The 18,370-nt window shown below is 43.2% G+C and overlaps 1 protein-coding gene across 1 annotated transcript in view; it reads left to right on the top strand.

Moving 5' to 3' along the window:
- The first annotated feature begins 249 nt into the window (after positions 1 to 249).
- The window catches only part of ACVR1C (activin A receptor type 1C), a 56,308-nt gene continuing 38,187 nt past the window's right edge, over positions 250 to 18,370 (top strand). Inside the window, exon 1 of the mRNA XM_014574864.3 lies at positions 250 to 410. Coding sequence (XP_014430350.2) covers positions 362 to 410 — 49 coding nt within the window. The 5' untranslated portion in view covers positions 250 to 361. The remainder of the gene's footprint in view (positions 411 to 18,370) is intronic.

Below are 18,370 nucleotides of genomic sequence, written 5' to 3'. Positions count from 1 at the left end.
GCACCGCGCGCTAGCGCCGGGGAGCCGCCTACCAGCAGCCGCACGGAGCGTGCAGAGCGACACGGCTCTGGAGGGCAGCGAGCTTCCCCCCTCCACCCCCCGGCCCGGACAATTCCCCGTCCCCCGCCCCTGCGCATGGCAGGCGGTGACACAGATGCTCTGTGCTGGTAGCGGGCAGGGCGGGAAGGTGTGCCGGGGCGGGGAGGAGCTGGCGGGGAAGCCCTCCCCCGGCTCGGGATGTTGCGACCAGTGGAGACCGCGGAGCGCTAGGCGCACAGCTGGCAGCAGGGGCGGGGGGCAGCCACCGCCGGGAGCCCCGCTGCACCTGGCCGCTGCGCGCCCTCAGCCCCGCATCGCGGCCATGAGGCGGGCGCTGCTGCTCCTGTCCGCCGCCGCCTTGCTCTGCTCAGGTACGTGGGGGCGAGCCCGGGCGCTGCTGCACCTGCCCGGCGGGCTGGGTGCGCGCAGAGCTCGCGGGCGCTGCCCGGGTCTGCTGCAGGCTCAGCCCGGGCCTCGCGCGCCCCCGGGGCAGGGCTCGCCTCGCGCTGCTGGTTCCGCTGTCTGTGCAAAGCCTCGCGCCGACAGCCCCTGTGTGGCGGGCGTGTAAGGAGCATTTCGTTATCAGCTTGCGTGCAGCAGAGATAGGGCCGTTCGGATGTATACGGAATAGCCAGCCCAGAGCGATTAGCCTGCCGTGTTGGGCCCACAACTGGGTAGTACCAGGGAAGTTTGTGCCCTTAAGAACAATTGCCTGCTGCATGCAGCAAGGGTTTGCACATGCCAGCCCGCCTGGTTTGCAAAAGGTGGTTTGAAGCGAAGTGTGCGCGTGTGTGTGTTTGGCTGGCTGCCTGCCGCAAAATTTCAGACTTACACTGAAAAATGTGGACATCACAGGCTTGTGATCCATGGGTGTGTGCCAAGTTGGGATACTTTAGAGCTGAAGTTGCAGGCTGGCTTAGGTGTGAATGTATGTATATTGCACTGCACCATGTTTCCAAAGCAACTTGGGAATTTGGGGTGACTAGAAGTGAATATCATGTATTTATTAAAAAATGATCCCTCCCCTAGATATTTTCTTGCTTTTAAGAGAGTGAGGGTATGTGTCTCATGAGCAACATTAATTGGGGTTTTTTAATCAAGTTTTTGTCTTTATGGGAATTAATTATAAAAAGTGAAACCTACAAGATCACTCCTGCTGCTATTATGAAAGGCATGGGTGTTTTTGTGGATGCTGTTCTCTGTGAGTATATATGAGAAAATGTGTGTAAAATAAACATACAGGAGCAGATAGATCTTCAGTTGGTGGAGTGGAGTCACCTGAGTTTACGCAGTTGGGAAAAGGTGCACAATAATTGTCCCAAATAGCTTTTTCTTCAGAATAGGTATTTATTAGCTTTCTGTGTGAGAGGCAGGACAAGCCACTCTTGAGAGAGAGTGAAATAAGAGCTCTTGAGAATAGTCAAATAAGATACACGTATCAAAATACCTAAAGAAAAAATCTGTTTATTATGAAAGAGTGCTTCAACATAGCTAATCACATGACAATCTTTCTGTGCCCCAGGACTGCAATCAGAGGGCATATCTACACAGCAGTGTTATATTGGAATAACTAACATTATTCCAAAATAACATAGTGTGCATCTACACTACAAGCTGTTATTTCAAAATAATATCGAGTTGGAGGACTTCTTACTCCAACTCATAGAACCCTCATTTCACGTAAGGAAAGTTGAAGGAAGAGTCTTCTCCCTTTGACTTCCTGCTGTGTAAACAGCGCCAAAAGCCGAATTAAGCTATTCGACCTCAGCTGCGCAGTTGATGTAGCTGAAGTTTCGTTGCTTAATTCAACTTTAGCCTTGCTGTGTAGATGTGCCTATAGGGAGCCACAAACATAATGAATCTTGAGGTTGAATTTTCTCACTCTTTTTCTGTACTGCAGAGTGTTATCAATAAGCTGAATGATAATAATTTTAAAATACCGAACAAGGAGAAAATATGTAGTTTGAACTAGGGGTGTTAAAATGCAAGTAATTGTGTAACTAATCGCTGAAAAGAATTGAGCCTGTATGGAAACAGAAATGAGCCATAGCACTGTGGGCACCTTTGTATACATATATCTGCATTCATGCTAGAGGTTGTACTGTTACAACTACATTGAATTAAAAAAAATTACAGCCGTGACTGAAATAATTATACGTACACTAAGACTTAGGTGGCAGTTGGCTCCCTGGGAGCCGGTGCATGTGTGAAGCCAGCTTTTAAGCCAGCTCTCCACGCATAACCAGGAGCCTGCATGTAACCGGAAGTTACACTACCACATATATTTATGCATAATACAAGTTATAAATTACTAATTGTGCAAGGTACTTAACAATAAGAATGAAAGTGTTCTTCATACATTGTACATACATATACTGATCTGTTCAAACTAGGGATGTGAAAGTGGGTGTGTAGGTGTGTGTATAATGTGTATGTCTTTCGGGGTCTACGTCTACACTGGCATGATTTTCCGGAAATGCTTTTAACAGAATGCAAAAAAGTGTCCGTGGCCAATCTAGACGCGCTTTTTCGCAAAAAAGCCGCGATCGCCATTTTCGCGATAGGGCCTTTTTTGCGGAAAAGAAATCTCTGCTGTCTACACTGGCCCTTTTGCGCAAAAGTCTTTCGGAAAAAGACTTTTGCCTGAACGGGAGCAGCATAGTATTTCCACAAAAGCACTGACAATCTTACATGAGATCGTCAGTGCTTTTGCGGAAATTCAAGCGGCCAGTGTAGACAGCTGGCAAGTTTTTCCGCAAAAGCAAATGATTTTGCGGAAAAACTTGCCAGTCTAGACACAGCCTGGGTGTATATAGATATATCTGTGTATATAGATATAGATATATGCACAAATATAGCTTATACAGGTTGAACCTATTTAATTTGGCACACTCTGGTCCAGCAAAATCCATGGTCCGGCATAATTTTAGTTAGCTAGATGTCTGCTTATCATGGATGTGTTTACAGCCACCAGACCTGGCTGGCTCCCAATGTTCTGTGCTGTTATTTAGCTCTAATTTTCCTCAAATGTTTAAGAACCCAGTAAGCAGTGGAAGTGTTAGTAATGCTGATAGGCAATATTGGTTCAAGAAATTTTCTGCTTTGGCACTAGTCAGGTCCCAAGAGTGCCTGGCTAGAAAGGTTTACCTTACATATTCTTGTTTAATATTTTTTCCTGTACTCTTCTTTATGTATTTAAAGAAAGGGAAAGAAACCAAAGAACTAAGTACTGAGCTATTCACACAAAGCAATGTACTATTAAAATGAATTACTACCTTGAGAGCCTTAAAAGTGGTTAGTATGGAGACAATCTTAATAATCGTAGCTATGCTAAGTCTGGGACTATAAAGAGTTGAGTTTGTATGGAAAGAGAAATAAGAGATAGCACTGTGGGTTGTACTGTTACAACTACATAGCTTTTAAAAAAATCACAGCCCTGACTGAAATAATTATACAAGTGCAAAAACTCTGTGCGCTAAGACTTAGGCTATGTCTGCACTAGCACTTTTTGAGTAAAACTTTTGTCAGTCGGGACATGAAACCCTCCTCACCCCAAGTGACCTAAGCTTTGCTGACAGAAGTGTCGGCATGGACAGCACTGAGTTGTTGAGAGAGAGTCTTCCGATGACAGCTATTGCTGCTTATTGGGGATGATTTTCTTTTGCTGATGGGTGAGGTCTCTAGAGCAGCTACCAGAGATCTTACAATGTTGCAGTGGTACAGCTGTGCCACGACAGGGTTTGTAATACAGAAGTAGCCTTAATACTACAGAGTAAGACGTAGATCTGCCATGGAATAAAAAGCTGTTTTAAATGGTCGGATAAAGGATGTTCGGTTTTGTGTGATTTTTGTGCAAAAGTTGGCAACACTGTGTAATACCCTGAGGACCAATTTAGAACTAGTTAGGACAGCTCTAGACCTTCTTTAACAAGACACTTCAACACTTGAGTTTGCCAGAAGGAACGACACCATCTACCCAAGCAACTACTGGGAAAAGTACAGGAATAAATTCTCATAGCCGTATCCCTAGAGCCTAGACCCAGGGATATTCTATCTGCTACCCAAAATCTGTAATTCTGGGAATCAGGATGACCCATCATCTCAGGCAGTGGCTCTCCTACAGCAATACTGCTGGCTATATTGACTCCCTCCTCTGGCCTTATGTTACTAATGCTCCCAGCTATCTTCAAAACACCACAGACTTCCTGAAAAAACTACAATCCATTGGTAATCATCCTGAAAAAAATTCCTAGTCACTATGGATGTAGAAGCTCTCTACACCAGTGGTTCCCAGCCTGTGGTCTATGAGAGCACTGCAGGAGGTCTGCATAAAGTTTTAGAAAGGGTTCTCCCCATCCCTCCCAGAGCACATGGTAGGAGGCGGGGCAGCAGCCATGTGTGCCAGGTTGCGGCTTGCTTTTTATCCCATTCTCCAGATGTTAATGGGGCGATGGGAAAGTGCTTGCATGCTGTGCATGCCTCTCATGCCTGGCTGGTGTGTAAGAGGCGTACACAGGATGCAAGCACTTTCCCCTTGCTCCCTTAGAATCCAGGGAACGGGATCAAAGCAAGCCATGACTCAGTGCGCACGGCTGCTTCCTCTCCACTCCTCTCATGCTCCCAAAGTTCTATTCTTGCCCCCAACCCTCCTGATGTTCCACCTTTGAGGAGCTAGCAGATCCAGAGCTCCCTTTGGCCACAAGAGCCACCTCACTTTGTGGATGGGCAGAGGACTGAGGGGACAGGAGCTGAGGAAGCAGTGCAGGTGAACATCAGCCAATAGGAGCTGAGAAGCTCTCTGCCATGCAGTCTGCACGTCCCTCAGCCCACGTTGAAGCTGACAAATGGCGACTGTAATTTGGTGTCGGCTTGTAAACAGGTCAGTCACTTTTTACCATTTTTTTCTCTCTTTTGAATATGTCACCCTGCTCTAACCATTCAAAAGCTTAGAATGGTGGTGGGAGGGGTTTAGTTGGGCCACTAGCAAATATGGATCGGTGGAGCCAATAAAAATATATGTCACCTCAAAGTTATTACATTTCAATGTGGACATGCTGTATTATCTCTCAATACTACTATATTTGTTTAGATAACATTAACTTTTATACATTTCAAATGATTATCAAGTAATGGAATGTTTGAAAACAGCTATATTGTTTGGGGGTTCTTAAAACTTTAATAGATTGAAAAGGGGTCTGTACATTTGAAAAGTCAAGCCCTAAGATACCCAAACCCTCAACACAGAGACAAATACCTACAGGATCTCTATTAAGCATTCTTAAAACTACAATACTCACCTGGAGAAGTGGGAAAAAATAGATTGATAAAACCAGGCGGATACCTAGAAGTCAAGTATTACAGGACAGACCTAACAAAGAAAGTAACAGAATGCCTCTAGCCATCACTTACAGGCTGAAACAAAAACCTCTCCTGCACATCCTCAAGGATCTACAACCTATCATAGATGATGATCCCTTGCTCTCAGGGTACGTCTAGACTACATGGCTCCGTCGACAAAGCCATGTAGATGAGGCAGGACGACAAAGGAAAATGAAGCGGCGATATAAATAATAGCCGTTTCATTTAAACCAAAACAGCCGCCGCGCTGTGCCTTTCAGCTGTTTGTCGGCACAGCGCGGCAGTCTAGACGGGGATCTACCGACCCCAGAACGCTTTGTTGGCAGATCATAGAATCATAGAACTGGAAGAGACCTCAGAAGGTCATCAAGTCCAGCCCCCTGCTCTAAGCAGGACCAATTCCAACTAAATCAACCCGGCCAGGGCTTTCTCACGCCGAGACTTAAACACCTCTAGGGATGGAGACTCCACTACTTCCCTAGGTAACCCATTCCAGTGCTTCACCACCCTCCTAGTGAAATAGTTTTTCCTAATATCCAACCTGGACCTCTCCCACCACAACTTGAGACCATTGCTCCTTGTTCTTCCGTCTGTCACTACTGAGAACAGCCTCTCTTCATCCTCTTTGGAACCTCCCTTCAGGAAGTTGAAGGCTGCTATCAAATCCCCCCTCACTCTTTGCTTCTGCAGACTAAACAGACCGAAGTCCCTCAGCCTCTCTTCATAAGTCATATCTAGATCTCCATCTAGAGTGCCATGCTGTGCCGACAAATAGCTGATCAGCACGGCGCGGCGACCATTTTGGTTTAAATGAAACGGCTATTATTTAAATCGCTGCTTCATTTCCCTTTGTCATCCTGCTTCATCTACATGGCTCTGCTGACGGAGCCATGTAGTCTAGACACTTGACAGACTGTGGGAGTCAAGCCATTCCTTGCTTACAGACAGCCCCCAACCAGAGGCTCACTACCAACTTCACACTTTGCAACAAAAACAATAATCTGGGAACCCATCCCTGCAACAAACCTTGTTACCAACTCTCTCCACACATCTACTCTAGTGACACCATCGTGAGACCTAACCATATCAGCTATACCAATCAAAGGTTCATTCACGTGCACATCTACTTATGTGAGATATACCATCATGTGCCAACAATGCCTCTCTGCTGAATACATCAGACTATGGTTATGCAAAAGAATAAATGGACACAAATCAGACATTAAGAATGGCAACATCCAAAAGCCAGTGGGGAGCACTTTAACCTCCCCGGGCACGTAGTTTTGGACTTGCAAGTTGCCATAAGGTGATAGGGAACAGCCAGCATGGATTTGTAAAGAACAAATCCTGTCAAACCAATCTGACAGCTTTCTTTGATAGGATAACAAGTCTTGTGGATAAGGGAGAAGCGGTGGACGTGGTATATGTAGACTTTAGTAAGGCATTTGATACGGTCTCGCATGATATTCTTATCAATAAACTAGGCAAATACAACATAGATGGGGCTACTATAAGGTGGGTGCATAACTGGCTGGATAACCGTTCTCAGAGAGTAGTTATTAATGGTTCACAATCTTGCTGGAAAGGTATAACAAGTGGGGTTCCACCGGGGTCTGTTTTGGGACTGGTTCTGTTCAATATCTTCATCAACTATTTAGATATCGGCATAGAGAGTACACTTATTAAGTTTGCAGATGATACGAAGCTGGGAGGGGTTGCAATTGCATTGGAGGATCAGGTCATAATTCAAAATGATCTGGACAAATTGGAGAAAATGGTCTGAGGTAAACAGGATGAAGTTTAATAAGGACAAATGCAAAGTGCTCCACTTAGGAAGAAACAATCAGTTTCACCCATACAGAATGGGAAGCGACTGTCTAGGAAGGAGTACCACAGAAAGGGATCTAGGAGTTATAGTGGACCACAAGCTAAATATGAGTCAACAGTGTGATGCTGTTGCAAGAAAAGCAAACATGATTCTGGGATGCATTAACAGGTGTGTTGTGAGCAACACATGAGAAGTCATTCTTCCGCTCTATTCTGTGCTGATTAGGCCTCAGTTGGAGTATTGTATCCAGTTCTGGGTATCACATTTCAAGAAAGATGTGGAGAAATTGGAGAAGGTCCAGAGAAGAGCAACAAGAATGATTAAAAGTCTAGAGAACATGACCTATGAAGGAAGACTGAAATAATTGGGCTTGTTTAGTTTGGAAAAGAGAAGATTGAGAGGGGACATGATAGCAGTTTTCAGGTATCGAAAAGGGTGTCACAAGGAGGAGGGAGAAAACTTGTTCTTCCTGGCCTCTGAGGATAGAACAAGAATCAATGGGCTTAAACTGCAGCAAGGGAGGTGTAGGTTGAACACTAGGAAAAATTTCCTAACTGTCAGGGTGGTTAAACACTGGAATAAATTGCCCAGGAAGGTTGTGGAATCTCCATCTGTGGAGATATTTAAGAGTAGGTATTTAGATAAATGTCTATCAGGGATGGTCTGGACAGTACTGGGTCCTGCCATGAGGGCAGGGGACTGGACTTGATGACCTATCGAGGTCCCTTCCAGTCCCAGTATTCTATGATTCTCAAACAGAAAAACTTTAAAAGCAGACTGTACAGAGAAACTGCTGAGATGGAATTCATGTGCAGATCTGACACTGTGAATCAAGGTCTAGGGTGGGGAATCTTTTTTGAGTCAGGCATTTGCTGACCTACAGAAAAATCAGTTGAGGGCTGCACACAAGTGAGAAGCCCCTGACTGAGAAGGAAAAAGACACTCCCCACATTGCACACCAGAGCAAGATTTTGTGTGCAGGTGTGTGGTGGGGAGCTGGAGCATCAGCATGTGCTTCCCAATGCTGAGCCTCGGTGGCTTGAGGTTTCCCACCCCTGGTCTAAATAAACACAAGGGCTGTGTCTACACTGCACCCCTTTTCCAGAAAAGGGATGCAGATTAGACCAGTCGGAATTGCAAATCTGTGGGGGATTTAAATATCCCCCGCGGCATTTGCATTTACATCGCTGCCGCTTTTTTCCGGCTTGGGGATAAGCCGGAGAAAAGCGCCAGTCTAGACGTGATTCTCTGGAAAATAAGCCCTTTTCCGGAGGATCTCTTATTCCTACCTTCAAGTGCTTATTTTCTGGAGAATCACGTCTAGACTGGCGCTTTTCTCCGGCTTATCCCCAAGCCGGAAAAAAGCGGCAGCCATGTAAATGCAAATGCCGCGGGGGATATTTAAATCCCCCGTGGATTTGCAATTGCGATGTGTCTCATTAGCATCCCTTTTCCGGAAGGGATGCCAATGTAGACATAGCCAAGGGGTATGTCTAGACTACATGCCTCTGTCAGACTAGGCATGACAGAGGCATGTAAACTAGGCTACCCGACATAGTCAAAGAAGCCAGGATTTAAATATCCCCGGCTTCATTAAAAAAAACCATGGCTGCCACGCTGTGCTGGCTCAGCTGATCGTCGGCACAGCGAGCGAGTCAAGAGGTGGATCAGTTGACAGAGGAAGCCTTTGTCGACTGCTCCCTTATGCCTCATGAAACCAGGTTTACAAGAGCGGTTGACAAAGGCTTCCCCTGTCGACCGATCTGTGTCTTGACTTGATTGCTGTGCTGACAATCAGCTGAGCCAGCACAGTGTGGCAGCCATGTTTATTTTAATGAAGCCGGGGATATTTAAATCCTGGCTTCTTTGACTATGTCGGGTAGCCTAGTTTACATGCCTCTATCGGCAGAGGCATGTAGTCTGACATACCCAAGGAGTGGTTTCCCATTAAAATAGGCAATTTCCCATTCAGCTACTCCCTTTCTTGCTACTGTTGGAGAGGAGCCACACCCATTCTGATTTAATTAGCACAGATGTCATAATCCTGTATCTGTCTTTTTCTTTGTCTTTTTCTCTTCAGCATCTGAGGAATTGAGTTGTAGCTCATGAAAGTTTATGATTTAATACCCTAATACATTTGTTAGTCTTTAAAGTGACACTGGACTACTTGTTTTTTTAATGACTTTACTCATGCTTGCTGTTGGCCAATCAGGGGGTAAGCTGCTACTATTGCCAGCTAATAAAAATTCTTCCTTAGTTTAAAGGTAACTTGTATGGGGAAGGGAAAAGTATCATTTCTTTGTTTTTTCATTGTGTAGTTAAAAAAAAGACCTGAAATGTATGTGTTAAGATTTCATTTTCAGCTTGTTTTGTACATTAGAAATTAGATCCTATCTAGTCTGTAAGACTGATAATTAGAGAGCTATTGAAATGATGACAAGAAAGCAATGAGAATTAGAGCTGAGCAACTGAAAAGGGAAGAGGTTCATAGGCACAGGCCCTGATTTTTAAAAGTGTGCTTTTACATTGCTGTGCCCAGCGTTTGCAACTCCTGCCTGATTTAGGAACCTACCTTTCATTTTTAATTTAGGCATTTATTGACTGTCAATAGATTTTTTTTTTTTTTTTTTGCTAATGAGACTTTGGTTCCTAAACCACTTAGCTGCTAGAGTGCTCAGCCCAGCAATGCCTAAATACCTTTAAAAATCCGAGCCACATTTATTGAGATTTCTTTGCTTTTGTTTAGCACCAGTTTAAAAGAACAAAAACTTTAAGGATCCTTCCCTCTTTGAACTGAGCTGTGAGAATTAATATACATCCACTGTGATCTCCCAACAAATCTTTCCTCAGAGCCAAGGAAGCCCAAAAAATTGGTATCTTGCATGCTTTTAAAGAAGCATAAAAAGGCACTAGTCCACTATTTTAAAAACTCTTGCAGATATCTGCTTGCATGTACTTTGGTTCAGTTGTTGTTTACTTTTGCTTCTGGGGACAAGTATTTCTTTGATTTAAAAAAAAATCTTTTCCATATACACCTCTAGGCTGACTTTTTTCTTGACTATTTCTGTCTTTGATGTAAACTACTGCCAGAGGTCTTAACCTTAATGAAAATAATACCCATTTATACTTCTGTCTAGGATGCGCTATATTTTTTATGCTTGTACTGCTCTCCATCCAGAGTTAGCTGCATTTCAGTCATGGATGTAGCTTGTAAAACACGTCAGGATTCTGCAGGATAAAAATAAATGTAAATACTGTTTTTTATGTGTAAACAATAAACATTGGCTTTACAGAAATTCATTTTCAGTTCAATTTTCTGATGTGTATAGTTGAGACTTTTATTATAATCACCAATATTTCTTGTCTATTTTCTATGAGAGAGCTGATTTTTCTAAGGAAGTGCTTGCAAGAATTCGTGTCCTGGTCAATTCCTTTGTGTGTTCATTTTTGGGATGTACAACTAGGGGTGCACTATTGGTAATTTTTCCAAAGTGATTTCTGCTGCTTCATTTTAGATTATCTTGGAGCCTTCATATTTTTTTTATGCAAAATTTGGCAAACCAGAGAACAATTTTTCTTAGAAAACAGCAATTTTGGAAGGGAAAAAAGCCCATTTGCCATTAAAATGCATTGAATTATGGCACAGGTGTTTTTTAACTTTCAGTTTTTCAAGTTAATACAAAAACTCAAATAGGCACAATGAATGATGAATACGCTATATTACACATCTTTTTATATAAGCCATTTTAAATTTTATTGGCTCAATAAAAAATTAGCTGCTTACCTGGCAGCATCTTGTTTTAATCCTCCATTTCTAAAGTGTCTTCTCTTCTTCGTTCAGTAGGTCTCTTTTCATGGATATATAGGGACTTTAAGCTCGTCTAGTTTAACTGGATCTAGTCATATGCTGTTACATTTCACATGGTTGTCCCTCTTCTAGGAAGGCATCCAGTCTTAATATGAAGATATCAAGAGATTAAGAATCCACTTCTTTTGCTAGTTTGGTTAATCACCCTCACTGTCAACATGTGTGTCACAAAATGACAGTGAACAGGAAATCCAGGCAGTTGTGCTAAATGAGACCAGAGTGTCCTTAATTTTGGGGGTAAAATACATTGTTTTTTTAAATTTTAAATAGCTATGAGCAAATGTGATAGCCAAAGTTTTAGTTCACAGTGCATTAAGTTATTACAAATAGAAACATTTTATCAGGATTTATCTTTCCCTCTCACTGGGATTGAGGACAGAGATTATGATTACAGTAATAAGAATTAAGTATTTATTTTATAACCTAATTTCAGTTTTATTGTGATGCAGTCTGTTGCCCTACAGCCACAATAAGAAGCTACTGGGTATTATAGATAGCACTGGGATTATGATTTATAGGATGGTTAATACCTTGGTAATCTGTATCTTTGTAGTGAAAATGGCTCAGAAGAGAAGTGCATAATCTTCTATGGTTCATAAACTGTAAACAGTTTTATTCCCTCAGTTTTAAATTTATTTCCAGTTTGTGCTAGACTCTTAGTTAGCATATGCAGAATATACTCTTGCTTTTATTTTTCTTTTCTTTCTAGAGTTGTCCTATATACTTGTAGCAATTAAATACTTTAAAATATATTTTTAAACCTACCCCAGTCCCAAATAATTAAATCTTCCATGTGTTGGCCTTTATTACTCCTGAGGAAATTTTGTGCCATTGCAGTGCAGCAGAAAAATGCCCCTCCTCCACAGATTATCTTTGCTTCCTTGCGGAAAATGGTTTTTGCAAGGAAGTAAAGAGAAGATGCACAGTATTCGCTCACCACATCTTGGCAGCCTAGATGTGCAAATCACTAAGTCTAAATTCAAATTAAGATAAGTTGAAGTATCTTAAATCGAATTCTGGTGACATCCACACAGCAGGAGGGCGACAGGAGCACACTCTCCTTTCGACTTCCCTTTCTTTTCGTAGAAGCAGGACCATCAGCGTCGATGGAATGCTCTCTCAGTTCAAATTAGCATATCTTCACTAGACCCACCAGTTCAAACCCTGGAAGATTGACTGTGGCAGCTTTAATCTTTTCGGTAGTGTAGACATGGCCTGAGAGGGGATCTGAGGATACCCTGGCTGGTAGTGGTGGGGGAGAGGAGGATGATAGAGATGGAGTTGCTCTTCCCCTTTTCTACTCAGAGTAGTCAGGACTGGGGGCAGATCAAGCCCCAGAAACTCCCTCTGACTTCAGGAAGCTCTGCACTGTAGAGGGTGGCTGATGGAAGTGGTGTTTGGGTGCAGGGAGTGGGGGGCAGTCATGGTGGGGATTTCAGGTACAGGGAGTTGGAGCTCAGTGGCAGGGGATGCATTCAGGAGAGGTCTGGATACATGAAGCTTGTAGGAAAAAGGAAGCAGCTCTCTGTACAGACACACCCTACCTCCACCTGCACCCCCAAAACTCTCCCACTAAGACTCACCCTGCATCTTTAACCCCCCCCCCCCCCACACACCAACCTACTGAGTCCCAACCACCTGCACCTTGATCCCATCCCAGCAAGCCCCACACTCCTTTGCTAAAACATTAGAGTGAGCACTGGTGTGGAGGGGAAGGCTGTAGTTCCCTGGTCCCAGTTGTCCATGCACCTGTGTGTGTGTTCATTTCACTAGGCTATGTTGCATGCTACTCCCAGCATTGCCATTAGTCGCACTGAAGGTTTTATTTGTGTGTGTAAACTGAGAAGATGACTTGCTATTCTGAAAGGGAAATCATCCTTGTGTTTAGCCACAACACTGCCTTGCCTACAAATAACTGTGTCCTCAACTCTCATTAAAATTAAAGGGACACAATGGCCTTAAAGATTATACTTCTATCTGAAAATATTCCCTGCTGTTGTTAAAAGTAGGGATGTTAAAATGCAGGTAACTGGCTAATTGTAACCGCTGAAAAAATTTTCAATGGTTACATGCACCCACAGTGTGGGAGGAAGCTGGCTCCCAGCACATTTTGGCGGCTGCCCCACACTGCTGCTGCTGATACAGAGCCATCAGCTGGCTCCCCAGCTCCTGACCAGTGCCAAACCAGAGAATTTGCCGACCCACAGGAGGTCAGTATTTTCTAGCAGCATTACCAACGCTTCCACTGCTTATTAGATTCTTAGAAGATATTTAGGGGTAAATTAGAACTAAATAAGAGCACAGTACACTGAGAGCCAGAACTAGTGGCTCTAAACAAATGTTATGGGACTATGGGAAACTTGGCCACATGCGTAATAAGTGGACAGCTAGCTAACTAAAATCTTGCCAGACCAGAGAGTGCCGGATTAGAGAGGTTCAACCTGTACTTATTTTTTCTGAATTAGCAAGAGTTCAAGTTGATGGTGGTTCTTTTAATCTCCATGAACTAGAAGCATAAAATCAGTAACTCTGTGCTGCAAAACAAATATATTATGACTGAAAACTAACTTCTTTGTGGTTTTGTAGAGAGTAATTATTAATTTAATGCTTCTCTGGCCTGTCCCCATTGTGGCCTTGTCCGCCAGACTATGCAGGACTATAGTACCAATCTGCATGTGGTGTGTATGGAGATGCCCAGGCACTTTAGATGACATTTGCACTTCCTTATTTGCATAGAGATTTTGGACTTGGTAGATAAGAGCTGCTAGAGAATTGCATCCTTAAAGAATTGGGCAGTCAGGTTTGGATGCCAAACACAGCTGCTTGATGTCAGGAAATATTTCAGTCTTTTTGCTTTTCTCCTGATTTCCCAAGAACAAGAGAATGTAAAGTTTTAAAGACGTATTGTTTTGCTTTCTTTCTCACTTTAATCAAACATTAATGGGAAAGGAATTTTTACTATTTCATAATATTTTCTATCAAAGCTTAAATATATCATTTTCTCTCTTTGGATTATTTTATGGTTTTCGAATTCACAAATATCTTATTTTGCTCTATTGGCTCTAATTCTGTGAAAGTTCCTTTTCTGACATTTCCATCAGTGCCCCATCATCATCAATATGCATGTCAGTAGCTATGAGAAAACAGCTGTGTTATGGGGAATGTTATGCCTTCATGTGGGTGCTTGGGATGATTGTGCAAAGTTTGCTAAATATAGCTGATGCTAGCAGTGAGGAAATAGGCAAGATGTATTTCATAGAATCATAGAATGCTAGAACTGGAAGGGACCTCGCAAGATGATCAAGTCCAGTCCCCTCTCCTCATGGCAGGCACAAGCACTGTGTAGATCATCCCTGATTGGTATCTATCTAACCTGTTCTTAAATATCTCCAGTGATGGAGATTCCGAACCTGCCTAGGTAAATAATTTCAGTGTTTAATCACCCTGACAATTAGAAAGTTTTTCCTAATGTCCAACCTAAACCTCCCTTGCTGCAATTTAAGATCATGGTCTTGTCCTATCAGCAGAGGTTAAGAAGAATAATTTGACTCCCTTCTCCTTTAACTTTTTAGGTACTTGAAAGTTGCTATCATGTTCCCTCTGTCTTCTCTCCCAAATTAAATAAACCCATTTCTTTCAGTCTCCCTTCATAGCTCATGTTTTCTAAACCTTTAATTATTTTTGTTGCTCATCTCTGGACCTTCTCCAATTTTGCCACATCTTTCCTGAAATGTAGTGCCCAGAACTGGACACAATACTCCCAGCCAGGCTCCTAGAACTTGTAAGGTGTTGTGTTAAACAGCAGGCTGGTGAAAGGGCTGGCTGGGGGTGCGCCCCACACTGTTCTAGGACTGACTGAGCTGTGCCCCACACATCTGTATTTAGGATAGGCTGAAGGGGCTGATGCCTTCCTCCGATTCCTACCAATGCAGCCTGTTGCTGTTCCCCTTCCATCACTGTCAGGGAACAAGAGGGAGCTCTTTCTAAGCCACAGGGGGCTGCTTTGTCTTGTATTTCTTGCTGGAAGGAGTGTTCAGACTCCAGCAGAGCTATGTGAGCAAGCTCACTCCTTCTCCCTCAATCGTCCCTGCCTCTTACCTGAGCAGGAGGGCCTCAACAATGGGAAGGTCTAAGGCTATAGCCTTACTAGCCTAATGGTTAATCTGGCCCTGGTTGGCAAAGATATTGAAATTGTATCCTGGTGCAGAGATTAAGACAAGAGCTAGTGAGGGAAACAAATCGGGGAGGATGGCTTGGGATCCTTTTGGCTGGGGTGAGATTGTTGTGATTCAATGGAAGAAGTAGAAGGGAAGAGGCTGGGACTAGGAACCAGTGTGTGTGGGGGAAATGGAGGTGGGGCAAATCAGAAGACAGATAGCTGCCTGTTTCAGAACAGGTTATTAACTTACATCTCCCACATCGTAATGTGAGTGTCTAACCACCAGGCTATTGACTATTTTGGGGCGAGTATTGACTAATTTTTTTTTTGCAAGACATTTGGGAAGTCTCTGGTTCATGTCTGTGTAGAATGGAAAAATATTTGGAATCTTGGAAATGTATGCAGAATGGGAAAACTGTTTATGTCATCTGGAACAGTGCCTGAAGGACAGCAGTAGAAAATGCCACTTTGCAAGTGGAAGCTAGAACAGTCGGTGATGCAAGATCATTAACTGCATGATTTCTAACCAGCCACATTTGGAGTCAAACCCTGACTGGTGCCAGGTCTTTGGTCAAAATGAGGACACTGGAAAGGGAAAGGGAGCTATGCAAGAATGACAGAAACAGCTTTGTCCCATTCCCAGTATGAAGATCTTGCCCAGCCCTGCACAAGGTGATACAGCATAACCTTGAAATTTCATTCTACTCCTTAGAGCACTACCCAGATTGCACCACTGCAGGAGGTGTCAGACATCCTCTTCATTGAAGTAAACCTCCTGCTAGCTACCATCTCCAGTCAGGCAAGTTTCTCAGATGAGAGCTAGCATTGAGCTTGGTATTCAGAGAATTAGTCCTCACAGTTATCATAACATGCATTCCTCAAAATAAATTCAAAAATATTCTTCCTTCGCTTAGGCATGTCAAACTCAAATTGTTCAGAGCACTGATAATCTCAGGGCAGAATAGTTGTATCTCTTGTGCTAAGATCTGGTAAGTGGCCACATGGCTACTAATGCATACATTCATCAGTTCTGCATATTGGTCATCCAGTCTTCACTCAATGTCATTTTTGGCACAATTCTTCTTAATGTCTCTGTGCCCAGAGAAAGATGGAGGGCATGTAATATATCTCATTTTTAAACATTTGTATTTAAAGGATAATCTTGCTGCCCACCCTCAAGATACTCTTCCATGGAAATTCCACTGTAATGATCCATAAATCTTAGCACAGTGAAGAATAGGGAAATGTATGTGCTTGCCTTAAATTTGTTTTCAAGTAGTAAGTTCCACAGATCTGGCTCTCCCAGAAAACAAATGGATCATACAGAGTAGAGAAGGAAATTGACATCCAAAGATTTGCGATTGTTTGTTAGGGTTAATTTCCTATGCTCTGAAGAAGGAGAAAGTATTGTTTTTGTGTATTAAACAGAATCCATAATTAAAGAAAATAAAAATGAATTATACTGGCTGTAGAAATTCTCAGTGGGAGGGAACTTCAGGGTGCGAGCTACTCCTCTTCAGACAGTGACTGCCAGGCTTGCTTCTGTCCACCAGCTGCAGGCAAGCTGAAGAACTCATTGTAATGGACCTGTGGACCATATTTAAAGGAAACTTTAATAGAAACATAAATACACTTTCCTGTCCCTCTCACTTGCCCATTATGCAGTGCAGTAATTTCCCCCCTTTTCTGCTGGTCTATTGATCAGACTCCAGTATAAAGCATAAATAGCAGAGCTGAGTGAATCATATTACAGTCTTTTTCTTTTTTTTTTTTGCAAATATTTTTTCAAATTAAAAAAATTCTGTTTAATTCATGATTGTCACATTTATCTGTCACAGACATGAGCTGCAGAGCATCATTAGACAGAATACAAGAGAAAAGGCATATGGTATTGTTTCAATTTCTTAATTAGACATAATTAACTGACTCAGTAGGTAAAACTTCACTAATTTCAAATGTCAGTATGTAGAAGAAAGCAAACTTCAAATTGTACATTTTTGCTTAGTGAAATGTTACCTATTGAGTCAGTTAATTATGTCAAATTAGGAAATTGAAACTATACTATATGACTTTGTAAACTAACGCACATGTGACTGCTTGATTTTTGGGGTAGAATTATTTCTGAAATGCCCAGGCCTGAGGTAAAAGGCAGCAAATGCACCTATTTCAAAAGTATCCCTGACTTGTATTTGGTCTACAGGGATGAATGCACATTATTATAATTAGGTTGTAGTTTAGAAATATTTTCCTTTGAAGCCATGTATTCTTACGAAACTTCCATTCACAGTATCCATGTTTTTAACAGAAATTAATTTAAGCCTTACAACCTCCCAGCAATGTAGGTTTTTGTCATAACCATTCTGTAGATGGAATGTAACCAGTGCCTGCTTGGTATGCTGTTCGGCCTCCCCTTAATGGGATCTAGACCACGTGACGATTGAACCTGCTACAACCTTGAGATGGGTCTTTTAGCTCATGCAGCAGAAGTGCATGTCTTAAGCTCCAGGGGTCCCAGGTTTGATCTTGGCTCACGATGACTGGGGTCTATTGGCATCATAGATGCACTATTGTACGTACATGCTGCGTTCAAGAAATCACTGTTGCATGTCAGTGGGATCACTCACATGCTTAAAATTCAGCACGGGCTCAGAAGCAACGTGTCAGGGGGGGTCATGCAGGGTCAAGTGCCTCCTGCAGCAAATGGCCTGGATGAGAAGTGGAAGGAGCAGGGCTGAGCCAGAGCCTCTTTGGCTGTAGGGATGCTGCTTGGTGCAGCACACCAGCTGCCTGGGAGAATGCTGGCCGAGGTGGGCTACCTTCCACCTAACCTCTGCTTCTCGGGACAGTGGCTGAGCAAATAAGCTCCCTGTTCCTTCTCGCATACTCAGCCCCTGTCCCCAGAAACCGATCCCTGGCAGGGAGCGAGAAGCCACTGCTGCCCCTCCCCAGCTAGGTTCTCTCCTAGGCAGTTGGTTGTGCTGCACACAGCAGTGATTGGGAGCAGTTCCATCCCGTGCTCCAGCAGCCAGGGAGAGTAGTCAAATATGCTGGGGCAATAGGACAGAGCCTCCCCAGCATGGAATGTGATGCAGAGAGGTGTCAGAGAAAGTGCAGGGGA

This window comes from Pelodiscus sinensis, chromosome 7, assembly GCF_049634645.1.
Source record: "Pelodiscus sinensis isolate JC-2024 chromosome 7, ASM4963464v1, whole genome shotgun sequence".
Lineage (NCBI taxonomy): Eukaryota > Metazoa > Chordata > Testudines > Trionychidae > Pelodiscus > Pelodiscus sinensis.
Note: the sequence above shows the minus strand (reverse complement) of the source record. Positions and strands in the feature narration are given on the sequence as shown.